General features: G+C 38.1%; 1 protein-coding gene across 2 annotated transcripts in view; it reads right to left on the reverse strand.

Moving 5' to 3' along the window:
• GABRB2 (gamma-aminobutyric acid type A receptor subunit beta2) overlaps positions 1-21,569 on the reverse strand; it is a 237,426-nt gene that overhangs the window by 12,633 nt on the left and 203,224 nt on the right. The window contains exons 6-9 of one of the 2 annotated variants that reach the window (XM_077824076.1): positions 13,273-13,410; positions 11,477-11,629; positions 10,118-10,362; positions 5,445-5,555 (exon numbers count right to left, since the gene is read on the reverse strand). In XM_077824076.1, the coding sequence (XP_077680202.1) occupies positions 5,445-5,555; positions 10,118-10,362; positions 11,477-11,629; positions 13,273-13,410 (647 nt within the window). The remainder of the gene's footprint in view (positions 1-5,444; positions 5,556-10,117; positions 10,363-11,476; positions 11,630-13,272; positions 13,411-21,569) is intronic. The other variant, XM_077824077.1, reaches the window with a different exon arrangement.

Genomic DNA, 21,569 nt, shown 5'->3' on the forward strand with positions numbered 1-21,569 from the left:
CAGAACTGGACACAGGACTCCAGTTGAGGCTTAATCAGTGCAGAGTAGAGGGGAAGAATTACTTCTTGTGTCTTGCTTACAACACTCCTGAAGGCAAGGTAGCAATCATTTCCACTATTTTGAAAATAAGGGAAATCACTCAGGACTGAGATCCGAGACAGCAATTTTGTTTCTCAAACAGTGTTGAGGAGTTAACTGCCTCTGTCTAGTAGAACTTACAAAAATATAGACAAGGTGTTAAACTGCTTTTGTATCTTTTACAAGAGCACAAGACACTCAAAATACATAGTTATTTGGTGGGGAAAACTTGCAAAAGATGGACTCAAAAATGTCAAATCTCTCTCTCATCAAAACTACGTATAGGTAAATCCCAGTTATCCTAATGCGCATGACCTGAATTTTGGATTCCTTGAAATATATTTCTCTCTCTCAATTAAAATAATAATAAAAACCTTAAAAATACTCAAAACAAATTTATCAAAAAATCAGATTTTCTAAAGGTTTCAGACATCACTGAGTCACGAGGATAAGAAGTTCGCATGTGGTATTCTTGTACATCTTTATGATGATAATATTAATGGTCCTTGCTTCAGCCAATAACCTCAACATTCTTATGCACAGTACCCTGAAAGGTAGGTTTACTATATTGATTTTAAAGAGGTGCAAATGACTTGTTCAAGGTCACAAGGCTGAAGTCTTTAGTAAGACCAGGCAGAATCTAGCAGTGTGGTTTACAGTCACTTCCCTATTGTAACTAGGCAGAGGTCCCCCTATGTTTTATTTGCAATAAGCTTGATATGCCAAAAGTTCTTACACTTGACTGTATTAGCGTTTTGTTTGGCATAGTTGTGTCTGCTGTAACAAAATCTGAAATACAAATATGAAATGCATAAGAATTATACGGGCTAGTTTCTTAATTTAGGGTCAGTGTTGGATGACAGGTTCTTCGATGATGTAAGTAGCCTGATGTGCCTTAAACAAGTAGAGTGTCTGCACACTGTTCTTAAATGAATTAAAGATGGCATTGGGAGGATCACAGCCCCGGACAGAAAACCCCACATGTCTGACTTGACCTTTATTCTGATGTCAGTTGGAATATCACTATGGATTTTAGAGATAAGTCACCTTCTGATCACTTCTATAAAAGGCCACAAGCTAAGATTGGAACTTTCTCAAATTGCATTCAGATCAAACTCCTAAATAATGCGAACGGGGCAGAGGGTTTACTTTTTTTTTAAATTTGGTTTTCAAGTGTTCTTCTGTGATGTGTGAATGGCAAATTAAGGATGAAAGATGTGGGGTCAATACTGGGCTTTTCTGTTTATGGTGCTTTTATTGTCACTGTCCATTTTTATGACAGATCCCATAATCTGATTCAGCAAGGAGGGCAGCCTCAGGCTCAGCATCAAGAATAACTCCCAATACAGTTTTAGTAGTAGTGTAAACAAAACAAAAACAAAATACACTCATCTTTCTACAGTAGTAAAAAATGTTTTAGTTGAAAATTTAGCAGAGTATTGTTAGTGCTCAATGCCCCCAAAAGCACAGGACAAAAGGGCATGTGTGATATAGCAGATATTAAATGCCCTTGCCATTCTCCATTCCTCCTCACTACAGTCTCCCTTCATCTAAAGTAAAACCTGCTTCCACCTTATTTCTCTCATCTCTGTGCTTAATAACCTTGGAGTATAGTTATTCCATTTTAATACTTATGGCAAGATCCTGACCCCCACTCTAGCCCATTCTATGCTGTTCTGGTGGTGTGACGGGGCTGGAAATCTGGCATAAACAGACAGTCAGAGATTTTTCCAGCAAACCCTCAGATGGTAAAACACTAGCATATCCAGCTCTACACCATGTAAACCATACTCTCCTCCTTGTGCTAGTTCAAATCTGAGAGCCTGTGTGTGCAAGTCGGCGTGCAGCCTTGCGATGCTACTCTCCAAACCCTCCCTACCTACCTATTTGGCAGGGAGAGTAGTGAGTGTGCATCCCCTGCTTTCCCCTCTTCTCTCACATCCAGACCCATGGTCCGGTAAGCCCTAACATGGTTGCACAAGGGTGTGCACGCTAGGGATATGTGTCTTATTCCCCAGCCAAACTATGGTGGCTCTGATTTGCTCAGCTGGTGAAACAGTTTCTCAAAATCCCTTTGCCTCCCTAAGCTCCACAGTTGGCCTTAAAGAGGCAACATTTCTACTGTAACTAAAATCTAAAAAGATGTGGTTCCATCCGAATATTGTATTATGGGTTTCAACATTTCCAGAATCAATTTCTCCTACCCCATTTTCTGGCAGAATGTCATCTTTCCTTTGATGATTCTACTAGATTGTCACATGGCATTGGGTAACAGTAATATACTGTAACTATCAGTCACTCTGACTTTAGTCACTTATAGAACAGAAGCTACTGAATAAAGAATCATTAATTGTTCTAAAATATCCCACAGTACATTTAAAAAAGCTGTTGTGTCCAGACAAAATCTCTTTTCTTAACAGAGATGTTAGCAGTCAGCTCACATTTATATAATCTTCCTACTGAAAGAATCAATTTAAATGGTGTTATAAAATGTTTAATAATATATATATTAAAAGGCTTGGTGTTAGACTTCAAGGGGGGAAATTACTGTATTAACGTTCACATTAAGATAAAACAGGCCCTTGAGTATAGTAAAGTATAAGTATTTGTGTGCCTTAAGTCATCACATGTTGTAGATACACAACCTGTTTCAGTTAAAACATCTCTGTGCTTCAGATATTTTGGGACTATCTGGGCTTTACATATAAATAAATTGTATAAACGGTGAAACAGCACAGTTGGTAACACATCACATTGTCCAAAAAGTGTTTTGAACACTGAAAAACTAAAATTATTATTCTGAGTTGAAGTAGCAAAATGTTGATTTTAAAAAAGCAGGGTTCTTCAATAAAATTTTACAATTTTTGCTTGAAATAATGTGGCTAAATGTACAAAGGACTGCCAACATTATTACATGGGACTATGTCGGACCCTTCAGCATGTTAATAAACAAAAACATTGTGACTGCAAAGAAAAAATATTTGAATTTAGAAAATGACTAAGTGAAGTATGAGTGAACTGTGTTTATGCAATAGAAAAGGTATAGCACCAAATACTGAGGTAAAGTGACTGCATAAACACATATGGGGCTGGCTTCAGAGACATACACAATGTACCTGCCAGCATCAAGTAGTACCCTGGTGAGGAAGGTACAGTCACTCCTTGGGAAGTTAAGAAAAACACTGTTTTATTTCAGTGCTCCATCCAAACTGTCAGCATTAGCTTTCTGTTAAATAAGAGAGTCCCTTTGTGAAAGCTGTAGCAGAAATACTCTGTGCTAATATACCCCCCTGCTGCACTGCCCATACCCCTCTTCCTAGCCTGTGGTGCCTCACAGTTTTGAGGTAGCATTTCCCCACCCTGCTGGTGAAAGGTACTTCACAGTGCTTTCCACCACCACAGTCTCCCCCAGGCAAAATTTCTACTGACAAGGCCTGTCATAACCATAAGGGTAGCCTAAAATTCATCCTTACCTGTAAGGGGTTAAGAAGTTCAAATAACATGGTTGGCACCTGACCAAAAGGAACCAATGGGGACAAGAGATACTTTCAAGTCGGTGGGGGGGTGGGGGGGATGGGGAGAAGAGGGTTTGTTTTGGGTTCTTTGTTTCTGTGGCCGTTCTCTCTTGGGACTGAGAGGGGCCAGACAGAAATCCATCTTCTCCAGCCCATCCTAATCCAAGTCTCCAATATTACAACCCGTATAGGTAAGCCAGGCAAGGCAGATTAGTTTATCTTTTGTTTTGCTTGTGAATTTTCCCTGTGCTAAGAGGGAGGTTTATTCCTGTTTTCTGTAACTTTAAGGTTTTGCCCAGAGGGGAATCCTCTGTGTTTTGAAACTGAATACCCTGTAATGTATTTTCCATCCTGATTTTACAGAGATGATTTTTACCTTTTTTTTTTTTTTTTAAATAAAATCTTTCTTTTAAGAACCTGACTGATTTTTCCATGGTTCCAAGACCCAGGGGTTGGGTCTTTGATCATTTTGTAACCAATTGGTTAGGATATTATTCTCAAGCCTCCCCAGGAAAGGGGGTGTAAGGGCTTGGGGGGATTGCTGGGGGAAGAGGAACTCCAAGTGGTCCTTTCCCCTGGTTCTTTGTTAAATCACTTAATGGTGGCAGCATACCTCAGTCCAAGGGCAAATAGAGATTTGTGCCTTGGGGAAGTTTCTAACCTAAGCCGGTAGAAATAAGCTTAGGGACTCTTTCATCTGTACCTTAGAGTTCAGAATGGGGAGGGAAGCCACACAAGGCCCTTGAACACTAGTTTATGGAAGAAAAGGGCACAGACCAGACCTGCAATTAGCCCAGCATGTTTACTATATGCTTCACTGTGCCATCTATAACATCCATTAAATCATCATGTTGCAATGAGGGAGTTTTGCTAGTTAATCATTATTACTGCCATTTCAAGGTTCAAGGTTTGTTATACCTCCAGAGAAGCCACTAAAAGAGTTAGCCTGAGTCAAGTGGGATGGAGTACTAATGAGAATATTTGTCGAGAAAATATTGACAATTCCGAAGGACATAATGATGGAAGCTCAGCATGGCGAACCGTAGGCTGCTTGGATAAATTCAGGGCTAAAAAGAAGCTATATTGGAAATAGAAAGTCAAGAGGTATCCAGTCAGGATTACATGTCCTGCATGGGAGAAGGAAGAGAAGCAGAGATGGTAGAAAATATTGCTTACTAATGGGGACAGAGCTAGAAGCTATATCAAGGATAAAACAAATCCAGAATGAAAATTCTGCTAAGCAGTCAGGAAATCAGTGAGAATGATGGAAGATGGTAGAACTAATGCATTTAGTAACCCTATTTAACAACAACAAAGACAACATTACTAGGCTCAACAATGCAAGAATAAATCCACAACTTAAAAGAGATAGAACTGAGCAAAAAGTTGCTTGAAGAACCTGCAAGTCTAATGGGAAGCAGACCTACACTCCAGAATTCTGGGGGATACCTGGGTACTGAGGTAATAATCATCAGCTAATATCTATATAAGCTGTGGAGACCTTGAGGTCCCAGAAGATGGAAGTGTGTCAACATGGTACCATTTTTATTTCAACCCTTAAAACTTCACATCCATCCTTTGCAAAGTAATGAAGCAAACAGGGAACAAAATTATAATAATCTAGAAGCAAAAGCATCCTGAGGCTAAACATGGGTTAAGAACAAATCCTGCCAGACCAATTTCATAGTCTATTTTGATATGACTGCAAAATTAGTAGATGAAGGGAATGCAGGGGACATTATGCTGGGATTTCAGAAAAGCACTTGATACAGTATCACAGGGGATGGGAGCCAACACAAGATGTCTTGGACAGAAATACAATTAAAATGGATCAAAAACTGGCTATCTAACCGTATACAGAGAGTAATCGTAATTGGTAGTCCGTCTAGTTGGGGAGAGATTTCCAGTGGGGTCCAGGGATCGGAATTCGGTCCCATTTTGTTTAATATCTTTATAAAAGACCTGGAAGACAAAGTAGAGAATAGGGAATGGTGGTCAAAACTAGAGGTGGCATAGAAAAATGCAAAAGCATTGTAGGAACTGTAAGGACAAACTAATAAAAATGAGTTTTCACTTAAATAAAAAAAAGATTATACTTTTGTGACAAAATGATTCTAAATATAAAATAATTCTAAATGTCCACAGAAAATGGAAAGAAAGGTTTATTGACCTCTAATGCTATTCTTAGCCAGATAGAGGAGTTCACGGTTAGAAAATAAAATCCAATATAATACTAGGTTGGGGTGAATAAGTCATTATCTCTTCAAGGTGCAGAGAGGCAATACTCCTGCTTTATTCATCCTTACTACATCAGCACGTGCAATACTGTGTATCATTTTAGGCACTTTAGTACGAAAAGGATAATAAATTGAAGGTACTACCAAGATGACAAAAGGTAGGAGGAAACATCACAAGGTATGAGGATAGACTGGGATCATTAAATATATACGTATATAGCCTGGAACAGAGCGGTCAAGAAAGAATGTGTTAACTATTTGCAAATGACTTGAGTGTCCGCAATAAAGGGAAATGGGAACTGTTAAAGTCAGCACAGGAAGGCAAACCTGGAAGTAATAGTATGAAATTGCTTACAAGAAAAACAATGAGACTTCACATGAGGAGAAAGTTTGTTAAAAAGAGTTAAAACATGGAATAAATTGCCGAGGTCAGATGATGAAGCTTCAACTTTAAAATATAAGCAGGTGAGGACAAAACACCTGAGAAATACAGAAGGGAAATTCCTGCATACTACAGGAAGGTGGGGCTTGATCATCTACATGATCTTTCCAACCTGCAGTGTCTCAGAAGTAAAATAAAGCTTGTCATATATGATTTGTTTTTAACTAGTCCATGGTTACATATTTCCAGATAAGCTATTGTGAAATTTTCCTTGCTCTTGTGTACTTTTTAACTTTCCTTGATTTTATTATTGAAACTATGCACTGCAAAACAAACAAACAAACAACAAAACCACAAACAAAAAGGATATAGGATCACAAAAAAAAAAAAAAAAAGAAAGACATTGCATTTCTGTCCTACCTGAATTCTGAAAGATAAATGGATGCAATATAGTATGAAATATAATTGAAAATATTAGATTTGACCACACTGTCATATGGAAAAGCTCACAGGAAGTCATGGATGAGGACTGGTGGGGGTCCGTCCAATGTCATAAACCGGAGGCTAATACTTCTGACTCTCAGAACCCCCAACCTCCACACAGATCACAAGGGATTCACAGGAGGCCAGGGACATAAAAAACGAACTCCTGTGCCTTTCTACTGATTCTGGAACTCTCTACTCCTGGACATCAAGGAGTAAGTGAAGCCAGGCTGCCAATGTTTCTGCCTGCTCTGGAACAGCTGCCTGGAGGGGAGCAGAACCCTGCAGCAGACTGGGATCCCACAAGTCCTGCTGGGATCCCACAGGTCCTGCAGGACATGCTGCCATAATAGCAGGAGTGGGTAAAATGTATTTTCTTGCGGGAGCGCTTGGGTGGCCAAAAAAAAAAAAAAAAAAGAAGACTGTGATAATTTGCAGGAAAACACTTTAAAACTTTTAATACTTAAATTTAAGCAAGGGATAGAAAGAGATTTGATGTCTATTACTTTAACTTCGGTTGTATTTTTACATGGTTTAAGCAAGATTTGTTTTAATTCTTTTAGTGGTAAAAATTATGTCTATATAAAACTGAGGTTTTTTTGTTTTCAGTAGCAGAGGCAAATCCATCTCTCTTGTGAGATTTGTGGGATCTAGGGTTCTAGATCTAAGGTTTTTGTGGCTGGAAGCAGGATAAACATGCAAGAAACAATACAGGAGTGGTTATTGCAGGGCGGCATGGGAGTGGGATTAAAAAAAAAATAGTCCCACGCAGGACTCTACAGGGGAGTTCAACAGTGCAAGCAGGAGGTGTGTTCATTTTTTCCACTGATTCCTCATGGGAGGATTCAAGTATGGAGGGGATGATGAGTATTTCCACTAGGGGTAGAGAAGTTGTAGCAAGAAAAATGTGAACCTCTGCTGGTTTCTGTGTTAAACCTTGAAATTATATTGCAGAGTTGTTGGACCCATGGGTAGTTCTACAAAATATAAATCAATCAGCTTGGTGAATTGCAACATTTCCAGTGATTATGGATCCTCTTTGTAGCCCACTTCTCTATGATGTTTGTAGTAATACAGCGATATGACAATTTAAAGTTTATGGGCTAAATTTTCAATAAGGATCCAGAATTTTTGTGCTGCTCCAGAGATGTAAGAGAGATTCTGGCTGTAACTGGGCAACTGAAAATTCCCTTGGCAAGGGCAAAAGCTCAGCTAGGGAAAGCTGGCAGAGCCAGCTCCTGCATCAGTTGCCCCCTCCCTGCCCAGTATAGGGAGCGCACTGTTGGAGGGAAGAGGCAGGGAGGAGCTCTGCTCAGCTCCACTCCATTGACTCCCACCTGGGATAAGCTAGAGCAGACCCTAGTCTGCTTCAACTTTGGGCCAGCAAAAACAGGTCAGAATCAGGAAGCTGTAACTGACTCCCTGACACCTCCCCTTTCTGGCACAGGAAAGAATTTGACCCTCACTGAAGTTATTTAACTCCTTGAGATGGAGGGTTTAAAACTGAGAATCTCTGAATATGATCCATATCTATGTGCTTGTTAGCACCTGAATTTTGAGATTAACAGGATGAGCCAAATGGGCACAGTTTGTCACTGGATGAAGTTACTGGTCATAACATTATGTGACTGGCTGTGTGTGTGGATAATTATACAGAGGATAGTACAAGGAAACCTGTGACCTGCAAAGATATACAGTGCAAACTGCACCTGGTAGCTCGGATGATATCACAGTAATTATGTGCCTGAATCTTTTCATTGATTTCAGTTGGTTTTGAATAAGGCCTTCTGAGAGCAAAATTAATTTGGATGGTGATGACAGAACCCTAAGATCTGTAACGTTATTCAGTTTTCTGTGTTGTGTTCACTATATATTCTGATTTTCCTAAGATTCTAACAAGAAAAAAAATGCTTTTTATTGTAAGTTTACACAAAATACCCTGTTGGGTTTTTGTGGGGCATGGTTCTGTTTGTTAAAGGAAAACAAGTTTAAAAAAAAAAACAAGTGAAATAAAATCTTGTGATTTTTTAAAATAGCTTTTAATTGAATTTTATTATGAACACTGGAATGATGAAGGGTGAATGGGATGAGTTGTAAGAGTGTGACATCAAAGGTAAATACCAGTCCTCATGCATTTGCCTTAATTCATTTGTACACTACAATCCCATTGGATAAAAGCAGTTGTCGTATGGTTTTCTCATATTACAAAAAAATAAAGTTAAGATAAAAAAAGCATAGCTAGTATATGAAATCTGAGCTATGAAATATAATCCTCCAGTTGAAAATATTCAGTAAAGAATGTTTTTTTAGGTGCCAGCTAACAGTGGAATATTAGTGCCTGCTGTTAAAAATACATACCTGCTTCCCATTCCCCTACACCCACACTTTGTACATCAGCATAAAAATCTGGGCAGATATTAAGTATTCCACCCCCAGAGCTGTGTGAGACTTCTCCATTTCCATCCATGCAAACTTTTTCCTCTACTTTTGAATTTGCACCCTTTGAGTTTCACGTTGAGTTACATAAGTGAAAAATCCCCCAAATTAAAAGAAAAGCCAGATGAAATGTCTTTCATCTGGCTTCTGATCGAAAATTAGAACTCAGAGAAGTCACAATTTTTGTTTTGTGGATTTACACACAACGTTTTTTGCCATTTCGTGCTTGGCATGATTTGGTGCTTGCCCCCAAATTTAGCTTTATGTGAAATTTTACCAAAACTGCTACTTTGAATAACGGCCTCATTTTCATTACACAAAAGGAATGCATGCACTTGAAAAAGGCATGTATCTTAGCAACTTCCCCTCTCCCCCCCAATGAGCCCATTTTCAGATTCATAACTGAATGCATAAAAAAATTTGACACCATAATTCTGAGTCATTTTGCATTTTGCCAAGAATATTTGAGACACTTATAGCGGATAACATGCAAAACCACCAAGTTTTAATACTTTCCTTTGAAAAAGAAAACCCACATCCCATCACTTCAGTTTCTCTGAAAAGTTTTAGGAATCTGGTTCAAGTTTGGGGTTTGTTACTAAGGTTTCATACAGCTTGTTCTAACACATGAGCTTATAGCCATCATTTTGGATTTGCTCATTTAAGGCCTCTAAGGAACAGGTTAATCTTTGTGGTTTATTTTGAAGCTTTCCTACCTCCATTTTGAACGAGAGCGCATTTCTGAGCTCAGCCTATTCCGAGTATGTGCTTTTAAAAGAACATTCTAACAATCATAGTTCCAGCTAGAGGGCAGCATGCATTGCTGATATAGTTAAGTTTAATGCTTTGCAGAGCTAAGACATGTTTCTAGGAATCCTACTTGATATGTTCTACTCAAGAAATGATATTTTTAAGCTTTGTTTGGAAGAAGTGAATCAGCTGTGGTCGCTATGAATGGCTAAAATATATTCCCCACTTCAATTTACCTTATTGACATCCATTCGCAACTTCTCATTGTTGGCACTGGCAGCTTTTTCTGCTGCTTTCTTTTGACGTTGGGGTCCCCTGCCAAAGAAGATGTAGTTGACCAATGCATATTCCAGCAGGGCCATAAAAACGAAAACAAAGCATCCCATCAGATACATGTCAATGGCTTTTACATAGGGAATTTTGGGAAGAGTCTCTCGAAGATGGGTATTGATGGTTGTCATAGTGAGCACAGTTGTGATTCCTGGAAAAAGGAAGACAGTTTCATTGATTATATTCATGTTAAATTTCTATCATTATAACTCAATCTTTAAATGCCAGCACAGCAGGGAAGTTAGGAAGATATTTTTGTTCTCTGCTTAAAAAGCATGGTGTTAGTGCAACTTATTACAGTTATAATTGTCAAGACAAATACACAGTAATCTTGACTCATACAAATATGATTTCTTAATGGGAACTGTAGACTCTCCTAACTACCTGGGTTATCAGCTGCCAGTATAGACATACTATGTCTTGCCTCACTGCTTTCCTCTAGAATGTTTTTGCTGCCTGTCTTTAGGCTTGAATTCCTGGGAAGAAATCCTGGCCCCATTGAAGTCAATGGCAAAATTCCCATTGGATTCAATGGTACCATGTTGTCACCCACTCCTCCCTACATCCTCCAGTTCTGATTTCCATGGATGGAAGTAGTATCAGCAGGAGTAAGCTTGATTTTGTGTTAATTTTTGGCAAGCATCATTCACATTTATATTTGCAATGTGTGCTCAGATACCATGATGAGGGGTGAAATAGAAACAAACCCTCAAAAGGATAATTGATTAGATACATTAATACAAAGAGCAGTGTTCTCAGCATTAATAAGGAGAATTGTTTTGCTTGTGGAATTTAAGGTAACACTATGGAGAGGAAGCCCTCTACCTGGCCAGGGAGATTGGTTAGTCAAATGCACTACTCTGCCACAATTGTATCTACTTCACACCTGAAAAGGAAAAGCAATGTATATTCCATACTACAGTATTGTAGGCTTGCTCTGGATTGCAATGAGCAGAAACAAATAAAATACATGTTATTTTTAGACTAAAAACAAGTGCAATAAAAAAAGAACCTGATTGAGACAACCAGGCTAATTCCAATTACAATGATTATATAGTTAGCTAATTCAGACATTAAATCACTTTCAATTTTTATTTCAATTGTGATAATTTAAATGCTGAATCAGATAATACAAAGCTTAACAAGCTAGGCAAAGAAACCCAAGAGAGATTTTTTTTTTTCAAATCATGTACGAAACGCTACACCAGAAGTAAAAAAATATATTCTACTAATACACAATGCATGATAGGAGTAAAAATGCCTACCTAAAGCAACTCTTGCAGCTGAAGCATCATAATTAATCCAGAATGAAACCCAGGAGAGGATAGTGATCAGAATGGAAGGCATGTACGTCTGCAGAATGAAGTAGCCAATGTTTCTCTTAAGTTTAAAGCTGAGAGACAGCCTTGGGTAGGCACCTAAAAAGGGAATATTTAGGCATGGCCGTGATTTACTTTTGTATACCCTTAACATTCTTTGCATCATTTCAGTTTTACACTCTTGTTTCCTATGTTACAGATTTAGCGTACACACAGAATTGCCTTAGTTGGGGACAACCAACTGCAGATTTTATAATGAAGTCTGTATTCAACAGTATTTTGTACTAAAGGTGTTGAGACAGTAATACATAGATTCACAGCTGCTGCTAATTAAAATCTCCTATAATCAGCTGTCAAAGTACATTTCAGAGTGCCAAACTGTGCAAAGGATTTAGTCTTTGGTGGCTATTGTATGGCAGCTCAGATTGGGAAGATTGCTTCGCACCTAAAGTGGCATTCAAGGTCACCAGGCGCTAAGGAGTATTGCAGGAGTGCTACTCAGGCAGGGTGATAGTGACCCTGGTACACAGGGCCCTCACTGGCATATGCACACTGGACTGCCACTATTTTGAAGATTTCAGAGCACACATTCTTTGCATAAGTCTCTCCCACAGAACTGAACTTCACCAAGAATGAGCAAGTGAATGGGACTTTCCTGAACTTGGCTACAGACAGACAGCAGCCGTGTCAGTTACTTAGGAAACAACAGTCAAATAAACAGTACCGGTATGATTCTGCTACCTCTCATGTTGGTGTCACTACACTGTCTTAAATGGAGTTACTTCTGATTTACACCAGATGTAGGTGCTGTGTCCCAATGGACCACACCCCCAAGATTTAAGTCCTTCAAATAATAAAGACAGCCTCCTTCTTGGGGAGAAGTTCAGCCATAAAAGAAACATACGGATCATAATGGAAGGTCGGTGACCAAACAGTATTGACACTATTTTTATTTCAACAGCTCCAGCTGGAGTTACACTCAGTCCTCCTAAGCGAGGAGCACATCTCTCTTAGCACCGTCCAGTGTCTTGAAGGTGAAGTTAGAAAAGGGAAATGCTAATGGGACAGATCCATGAGGGCTCCAAGAGCCATCAAAAACGCAACCCATGTGGAGAAAATATTATCAGCCTTTTTTTTTTCTAAATGCATATGTTGCCAATTCTGCTTTCCCTCTTTGGGCTACATAGTGCCTTCCCGGCCCTGCTGAAAATCATTTTACTGTCGACCAAGGGAGAATTACAAAATCCTGTCCAACAGGATTAGAAGCTCGTGCAGCAGAAGGTGAACTAATTTGCATAAGACCTCGTAGCTTGGCTCCATCAACCAAAATACAGAGAAGAGAGACGGGTTTTCTTCTGGGTAGGTTATGTCTTGAAGAATTTAGCAAGCTGAGGTGCACAACCAATTTCTTCAGCTTTCATGGGCTAACTTACTGTAGAAGCCAGACAATATAGTTTACTGGAGCGAGCCGTAATACTAGAGATTAATGTATCCTAATTAGAATGAAAGGTCAAGAGGGCCAAACACACAGGAATTCTCTGTGTCAATTCATCAGTGATGTTGTATGTACTAGACTGTGAAAATTCATCAGAATATCTCATTTGCATATTCAAAATTGTTTCTCTAAGCTACTTCTGGCAAATTTTCATTCAGATCAAGGACTGCACCCTTGCAACAAATCTATTTCTAAAATTATTTTCAGTGAGCAAATACAGTTCCCCTTAAACTCCCCTTCTACAAACCTGTAGAGAAAACAACATTCTTGGTGACAAGCCTGAAGTCTACAATGGAGAATTGTGGCAGTTCAATCTTTGTCACTCCTGTGACTGCATTATCACCCCCACGCCAGTAAAATTCAATGTCATCTGTTGTATAGCCATCTATAAAACAGGAGCAAAGGGTTATGGCTCTGATATCAAGCAAAGTTGTAATGAACAGTTCAGTACATTCATTCAGGAACTTGGAGTAATTTTAATTGCATTTCCTAAATTAAAAATATAAATAATGTAACAGATGTGTATACATAGTCACAAACAATGTACAGTCTAGTTATAAATATGATTATATCAAATGGCAATTTTAAGTGTGTGTGTGTGTGTGTGTGTATATCTATATCTATATCTTTTTATTGATTCAGTCAGATTACCTTAATAAAATAAACTGATAAAAGGAAATTAGATTATACAAGTACGCAGTACAGGTGGAGTCCAGTATACAGTGGCTTACAGATTTATTTAATCTCAACTATCAGAAAATAGCATGTAATGTACAATATAGTCAGTCTATTGTTGAATATGGAACTTCAGATGCTATATTCAAAACCTATTTTATTTTTTTTTTAATTAAAAAATAGATTCACCCTTTTATTGCCCAGAAATTAAGAAGTCAAACAAAAATAGACACTATTATTGTAGACATCATAAATAAATGTGTGAGCCCTACCTATTTTGGCTGTACAGCAGCACATAAATTGTCCCTAAAGCTGTGCAAATGTGACATCTGCCATCTTGGCCAACACAAGGATTGACTAGGAATCCCCAGAACTGAAAGAATGAGTCTCTACAGCATGAGCTAAAGAAAGACGCAAGCTCTGTAGCTTCTTGGTGTAACAGACTAATGTTCTCTGTGGACCTGGCAGAGACGGGGGTACATAACACACACTGACAGCAAGAGTATATAAACTAGGGCTGTCAAGTGATTAAAAAAATAATTGCAATTAATCGCACTGTTAAACGATAGTAGAATACCATTAATTTAAATATTTTTGGATGTTTTCTACATTTTCAAATATATTCATTTCAATTACAACACAGAATACAAAGTGTTCAGTGCTCACTTTATAGTTATTTTTGATGACAAATATTTGCACTGTAAAAAACAAAATATATTTCAATTCACCTAATACAAGTACTGTAGTGCAATCTCTTTATAATGAAAGTTGAACTTACAAATATAGAATTATGTACAAAATATAACTGAATTCAAAAACAAAACAATGTAAAACTTCAAAACCTACAAGTCCACTCAGTTCTACTTCAGCCAATCGCTCAGACAAACAAGGAATGGGCAGCATTACCTCCTGCAAATTGTAACCAATGTAACCTGAAAGTGAGAACAGACATTTGCATGGCACTGTTCTAGCTGGCATAACAAGTTATTTATGTGCGAGATGCACTAAAGAGTCCTATGTCCCTTCATCTTCAACCACCATTCCAGAAGCCATGCTTCTATGCTGATGACGCGTTCTGCTCGATAATGAGCCAAAGCAGAGTGAACCAACGCATGTTCGTTTTCATCATCTGACTCAGATGCCACCAGCAGAAGGTTGATTTTCCTTTTTTGGTGGTTCAGGTTCTGCAGTTTCCACATCGAAGTATTGCTCTTTTAAGATAGCTGAAAGCATTCTCCACACTTCATCGCTCTCGGATTTTGGAAGGCACTTCAGATTCTTAAACCTTGGGTCAAGTGCTGTATCTATCCTTAAAAATCTCACATTGGTACTTTCTTTGTGCTTTGTCAAATCTGCTGTGAAAGCGTTCTTAAGACAAACATGTGCTGGGTCATCATCCGAGACTGCAATAACATGAAATATATGGCAGAATGCAGGTAAAACAGAACGGGAGACATTCAATTCTCCCCCCAAGAAGTTCAGTCACAAATTTAATTAACATTTTTTTTAAATGAGCATCATCAACATGTCCTCTGGAATGGTGGCCGAAGCATGAAGGGGCATATGAATGTTTAGCATATCTGGCACGTAAATACCTTGCAAATCCGGTTACAAAAGTGCCATTCAAATGCCTGTTCTCACTTTCAGGTGACTTTGTAAATAAGAAGCAGTCAGCAATATCTCCCACAAATGTAAATAAACTTGTTTGTCTTAGCAATTGGCTGAAAAAGAAGTGGACTGAGTGGACTTGTAGGCTCTAAAATTTTACATTGTTTTCTTTTTGAGTACAGTTATGTAACAAAAAAAGTCTACATTTGTAAGTTACACTTTCAGGATAAAGAGATTGCACTACAGTACTTGTTTGAGGTGAATTGAAAAATCATTTCAATTTATCATTTTTACAGTGCAGATATTTGTAATCAAAATAATAATATAAAGTGAGCACTGTACACTTTGTATTCTGCATTGTAATAGAAATAAATATATTTGAAAATGTAGAAAAACACTCAAAAATATTTAACAAATTTCAGTTGGGTTCTATTGTTTAACAGTGCGATTAATCATGATTAATTTTTTTAATCACAGTTAATGTTTTTTGAGTTAATCACGTGAGTTAACTGTGATTAATCGACAGCCCTAGTATAAACTACTAACATTAATGAAGGAGGTGCAAAAGCAAGTAAATAAACTAGACACAATGACTTGTAACGTATTAAAAATGCAGGAAAATAAATGTTTGTTAACTGTAAAGGACAATTGTGATAGGGACAGAAATTTTATCTGTAGTCTTCCAGGGTAACTGCATAAGAACGCTTGATGGGCAGTTGAGCATGATTGTAAAATCTTACAATACGTTTAAAATAAAACCTTTTACATTGCTTGAACGTACCTGATTTCAAGGATAATGGACATTTATAGCACACTGGCAAAACACTGCACACTTCATGACTACCTGAAAACGTATTAAACAGTCTCCAAATCTCTTAATTTCTGATCAGCCAAGTGTAGAATAGTACCACTGAAAAGGTGAGCAAATGTACAGTGCTTCATCAATTTATGAAGATGCAAACGCAGGAATCCTTCAGAACATTAGAATGGCTGGGTTCAAAAGCCTGCCCAATATACAGAATTAGTTTTAAAGCAGTCTCATAGTGTGTGTTTTTCTATTGCACTGTGTTTTTGTCAGTTTCAGCTTTCTCTGAAAATGACCGTTTTCCTTCTATATTTTATGGTACTAATTGGAAGTCTAACACTCTTTGAGGAAGCAGACAAAGAAAATAGAACAACAGAAGTGAAAAGTAAATCAGAATGCATGAAAAATTTCTCCTGGTGTAAGTGGGATATTTTCTCTCACTTTGGGCTCCATCCAATGAGGTGCCAAGCACTATCAACTAATCATCATGAAGGACTGAGCCCCAATACATGGGACCAAAACTGTGCATGCTACAAAATCTTGCTTTACTCAGTGTGGGGGGTTTCATGATTTGTTAGGTTAGGGCAGAGGTGACCCAACGTGTTTTCAACTAATTTATCATCTTTTATTCATAGTATTCATGTAACTGGTCTGACTCATTCTCGTGTAATTGCTTTTGTTTTATTCCCTTTTGAAAACTCCATGCACAACAGTTTGTTAGTTAAAGTCATCTGTGAAAACAGACAAATAAGCTTTCTATTTATTGTGGAAGAGCGCCATTCCAGGGTGTCCCATTGTGACCTAAGGCAGCCCTGCACGCACCCTGCCCTCAACAATCTCACAGTTCTTTGTAATGGCTCGCTCTGTAATGGGCTAGAGCGCTTGAACAAGATTCTCCCTGTGTGGGGTCTTTTGTCTTAACCCCCCAAGGCCCCCCAAAAAAACAAAACAGAATTTGAGGCCCTCAGGCCACACCCTTCCTTCAGCCCACAGCCCTTCATCTTGGGATCTGTGTAGCTTCATTCAGATGTCTTCTCCAGGGTGCAGGAATCCCACAGTCGCCTTCTGTCTGTGCTGTTCCCAGGTGGGAACACCAAATAACAAATGCTAAGGAATTAAGAGAAATCAGGATATTTACAGATGTCTTGCTACAACATTTCCTTAATCTTAGCCACAATTAAAAACTTTACATATCAGTCAATGATTGAATAGATTGTTAGCAATTGGTATTGACAAAAAACCTGGTCAGAAAATGAAATGGAGAAAAACTGTGCACATTTTTGTGAAATTTTATTTTTCCTTAGGAATTTGACCAGTTTTGGTTAGCAAACACCATTGGTAAAGGACCCGATACTTCTCCACTTGGAAGAGTAAGGATCCATAGCTCAAGCTGCAGCAGGACATTCTCCCTAACATATCCAGAACCTCCATAAGTGACATGGGCTTGAGTTCAAGCAGAGAAGACCCCAAAATTGATCACTTGTTATAGAACATGCTTTTTCTCCTTTGTTTCACTTACAGACCTTTTCCCCTTGTCACCTGTAGGTTTGCCAGAGGAGACAAGTGTAGTTTGGGTGGACAACCTTTACACCAAATGAATCTTTCCTTTCTCTACCTGTGAACTAGGCAGTGCCATCAACAGGATTAAAGTTGGCAAAGTTCAGCACTGGCAAGCACCCACAGTGGATCTGGAAGGTCATGGTGTTTGATATTTATAAATACAGTAGATGTCTATATAGTCTAAAATAATGCAAGTCTGGGAAAGAGCCAAGGTCACTGCAATCTGTAGACAAAAGCCTGATCAGGTGTAGTCCAGGAAGCATCAAGCGTGATTGCAGAATGAGTTATACTGATGCTCCTGAAGTGCTATAGTTGCCACAATAACCAATGATCAACATGCTTTTTGATCTTCAAGACCCACCTGCTGCAAGTTGTTTGCATCTTTGGAAACTAGAACCATTAGTATACTATAGAAAATTATCTTCATGGAAAGCTACACAGTGGACTTTAAGGTTTCAGAGCATTAATCAACAGTGCAATGTATATAGTACACACAAATATTTTCCTATGGATAGCAAAGCTTCTGTACAACTTCCGTAGTTCAGATTGGATTGAAATTGTTCTACTATACTGACTAGATGATTAAAAAAGCCAAATTACATACTTACTTCAGAGATGGGAATTATTTTTTTCTGTAGGGAAAATAAAGCATTTCACAGCTTAATTATGCTTTCCTGAAAACTGCCTAATTATACAAGAACCCCTTCTCAATCCCTCATTTCTTCAATTAACCTTATTCTATTTTCTCCGCAGCCTGGAAATATCTAAAGGTAGATATGGAAGAATGTGCAATACTTTAAATGTTTCTTTCCAACAGAGATGGCCTGAAACTTATGGGCTCTATTAACTGCTGGACAGGTTTAAGGAACACATAGGTAAGGCATCCACTTTCCCCTTTGCCACATCTGTCTCTGTAATCGATACCACTGTAATTTCTGAATTAATGGACTAATTTATGTGGAAAATGCAACTGATAACCGCTTACATTGTTTTCCACTCCCTTTATATTCATCACTCCACAATGTTACTCATGGTAAATGTGTATCACACATTGTTAGGGTTAGTCCTCCAGCATCGTCTGCATGTTACTGTACTCAATGTACTCCACGTAAGTTTGTACGAAAGATTCCCCCCCCCCACAGTTCCTAAGGTTGACTCCACTTAGAACCAAATCTGTTGTCATTTCCCCCACTGCCATCTGGAAAGAAGACTTTCTTTTCATGCTGTGCAGCAGCTGCTCCAAAACGAAGAGCAAATGAAGAGCTGCCTACCAAAGAGGGAAACTGATGACAAAAAATGGGACACTGGTTACTAACAAGGTGTTTCTAGTCTGTGCAGAATCCTTGATTTCAAGTACTATGAGGAAATGTGCTTCATTCCTTCTCTCTCTCTCAAAAAAAGGAGGAGGATAGGGTAAGGGGTGCATGGATGGACTTTGTTAAAGATAGATTTAGGGGACAGACTACTATGTTTTCTTCTTCCATGTTTGAATGGAAACAATTCTCTACACATTTATCCTGAACAAAAATCCCTTATTCTATGTACTCAGGTCTCTGATCATACTTCAATGCCTAAAAGGGTTTTTACCAAAGATGCCTGGAAATTCTGCAATAGATCAGGTCATCATGATGCCCTTTTTCTTCCCTATTTATGGTTTATCTTCGAGGAAAGATGTGAACATTTTAATAAGAGATAATGTTTTCTGGTCTACCACCATCTCTGTTAGATCTTTAGAATCTACATTTCTGTTTTTGAAGGTAAAAAAATAAAAATGCAGCAGCAAACATGCCAGCACAGATCAGTAAAGAAAGACAGTTGTATGCTATGAAAAAACAAGTAAAAACAGTGTCCTTTGAGAGGTTATGCAAAAGCATTCTACATGATTTACTGTGTAGTTTACTTTAATTTATAGGAAAACATCTGCTCACACCATATTCCAAATTAACATTTATTTAATTTCAACATTAAGCTCAGAATTCTAGGAGATCTCCTTGAGCCCTCTAGGATGAATCAACAGCATGTTTTGATGTCAGGGTTAATTACTGTACTTTAGAACTATAAACAGAATAGGAAAAGAAAAAAAAATAAATTAGCAAAACAAGTTTATTAGTGTCTATAAACTGCATGCTGTGCATACATTAAAACATCAGGATAATTATTTTTTTCCATTTGGGAAAATAGATTGAAGAAAGTGTTTTAAAAAACCTAAGCCAAACTTTTATGAAACACAACTTATTACAAGTCCTTTTCTGAATCTTTCCTCATGGATATTTAACTACACGTCTCCCACTCAAACTTCGGTTCACCCAACAAATGGCTGTTGATTTCTCTGCCAACACTTTCTGAAGCATTCCAACTTTTCCTTTAGTTTCTTCAAGAAAGAGGGTGTCAGTTAAACAGCTCCTGTGTTCTCAATGGGAGTTGCCAGGTGCTGAGCACTTCTGGAAATCTGGCTTCTTCATTTAGGCACGGTGAGGGGAGTTGAGCCCTTTTGAAAATCTTGCCACAGGAATCTAAGCAAAAGATTCCAAAACATTCAGTTTTGCTGTGGTAAAGCTGTGCACAACGCCCTGCTATTTAAGGCACTAGAGAACATCTATGGTACAGAGAAGTTAAAATGGGGCTTTGATGTTGGATATTAACAGCTTTTTCATTCATCAGTAACAGAAGACAGACATTTCCTAAAATTCTACAAGTATTCAGAACCCCATTAAAACATTTCTCCTCCTGGTCTATGTAGAATGAATAGTCCCATTGATTTCATTGCATGGAGGAGGAGAGAGGAATATTATGGGGGGAACTGCAAATGAGTGCCATTGTGTACTGCTAAAATACCTACAGGTAATCTGAGACAAACCTACTACCTACAAAACATCAGCCAGTAAAATGAACTGATGCATTCATTTCCTGGGTGGATGTTTTGCCAGTAATAGTTATAGGTCCACTTACCTGTGAACATAATATACGTCAGTAGGTATTTAGGCTTCAAGACATCCCTACTTGCTAGTTAAATGATTTAATGCCCAGGCAATTTTAAAGAGTAATAGCAGCCTGGAAAAAAAAAATCAGCTTATAACAATGATAAAGAAAACATAAAAAGAATGAGTAATAGATCAATATTTCTAAAGTATCAGAACACTTATGGATCCTGCACACCGAGTAGGTCAAGCACACCAAGACTAATACTTCATCATTCATTTTGTACAAGAAGATTCCTAGCAGAAGGCACAATTTAAAATGTAATATGATTGTAAGAGAGTTATTGTTCTACTGTATATTACACTCTACCTAAGTATGTTACCAGGAATGACTGATTGCTTCCCCCCCCCATATCATTTATATATCCATCAGAATCACGATTCACTTCACATTTAGAAAGTTTTATTTCTCGTTCCTGTCATTTGTCACACATCAGCAGTCAACCAAATCAATACATTGTTCCTGCAAATATGGGGTCTGATTCTGAGAGGAGCTAAGCCTTCTTAACTCCCAGTAACTCGAAGAGCAGTTTATGCTTTCTTAATACCTCACAGGAAAGGGACAATGGACTATGGAGTATTTTGAAAGAAGAAGAAGAAAACACACAAAAACTATAGAAAAAGAGCCATTAACTTTTTGCAAGTTGAAACATTATTGCTTAAGACTGAATGGTTTTGCATTTTAAACTCAAGATGTGGTTAATATATACAATACATAAAAATAAACCTGTGTGAGAAGTCTATAAAATCTAGTACACAGTTTATTGTGTGGAAGTATTTGTTTACACAGGGCAACAGTCAATACAAATGGGGGCTATTTTAAAGATATACGCACACACACATTGTATTGCACACACATCCAGATAAGGTGTGTGTATAATATAAAAAATGGCAGGCAGTGGCTCATATTTCAGTATT

Source organism: Eretmochelys imbricata, chromosome 8, assembly GCF_965152235.1.
Source record: "Eretmochelys imbricata isolate rEreImb1 chromosome 8, rEreImb1.hap1, whole genome shotgun sequence".
Taxonomy (NCBI): domain Eukaryota; kingdom Metazoa; phylum Chordata; order Testudines; family Cheloniidae; genus Eretmochelys; species Eretmochelys imbricata.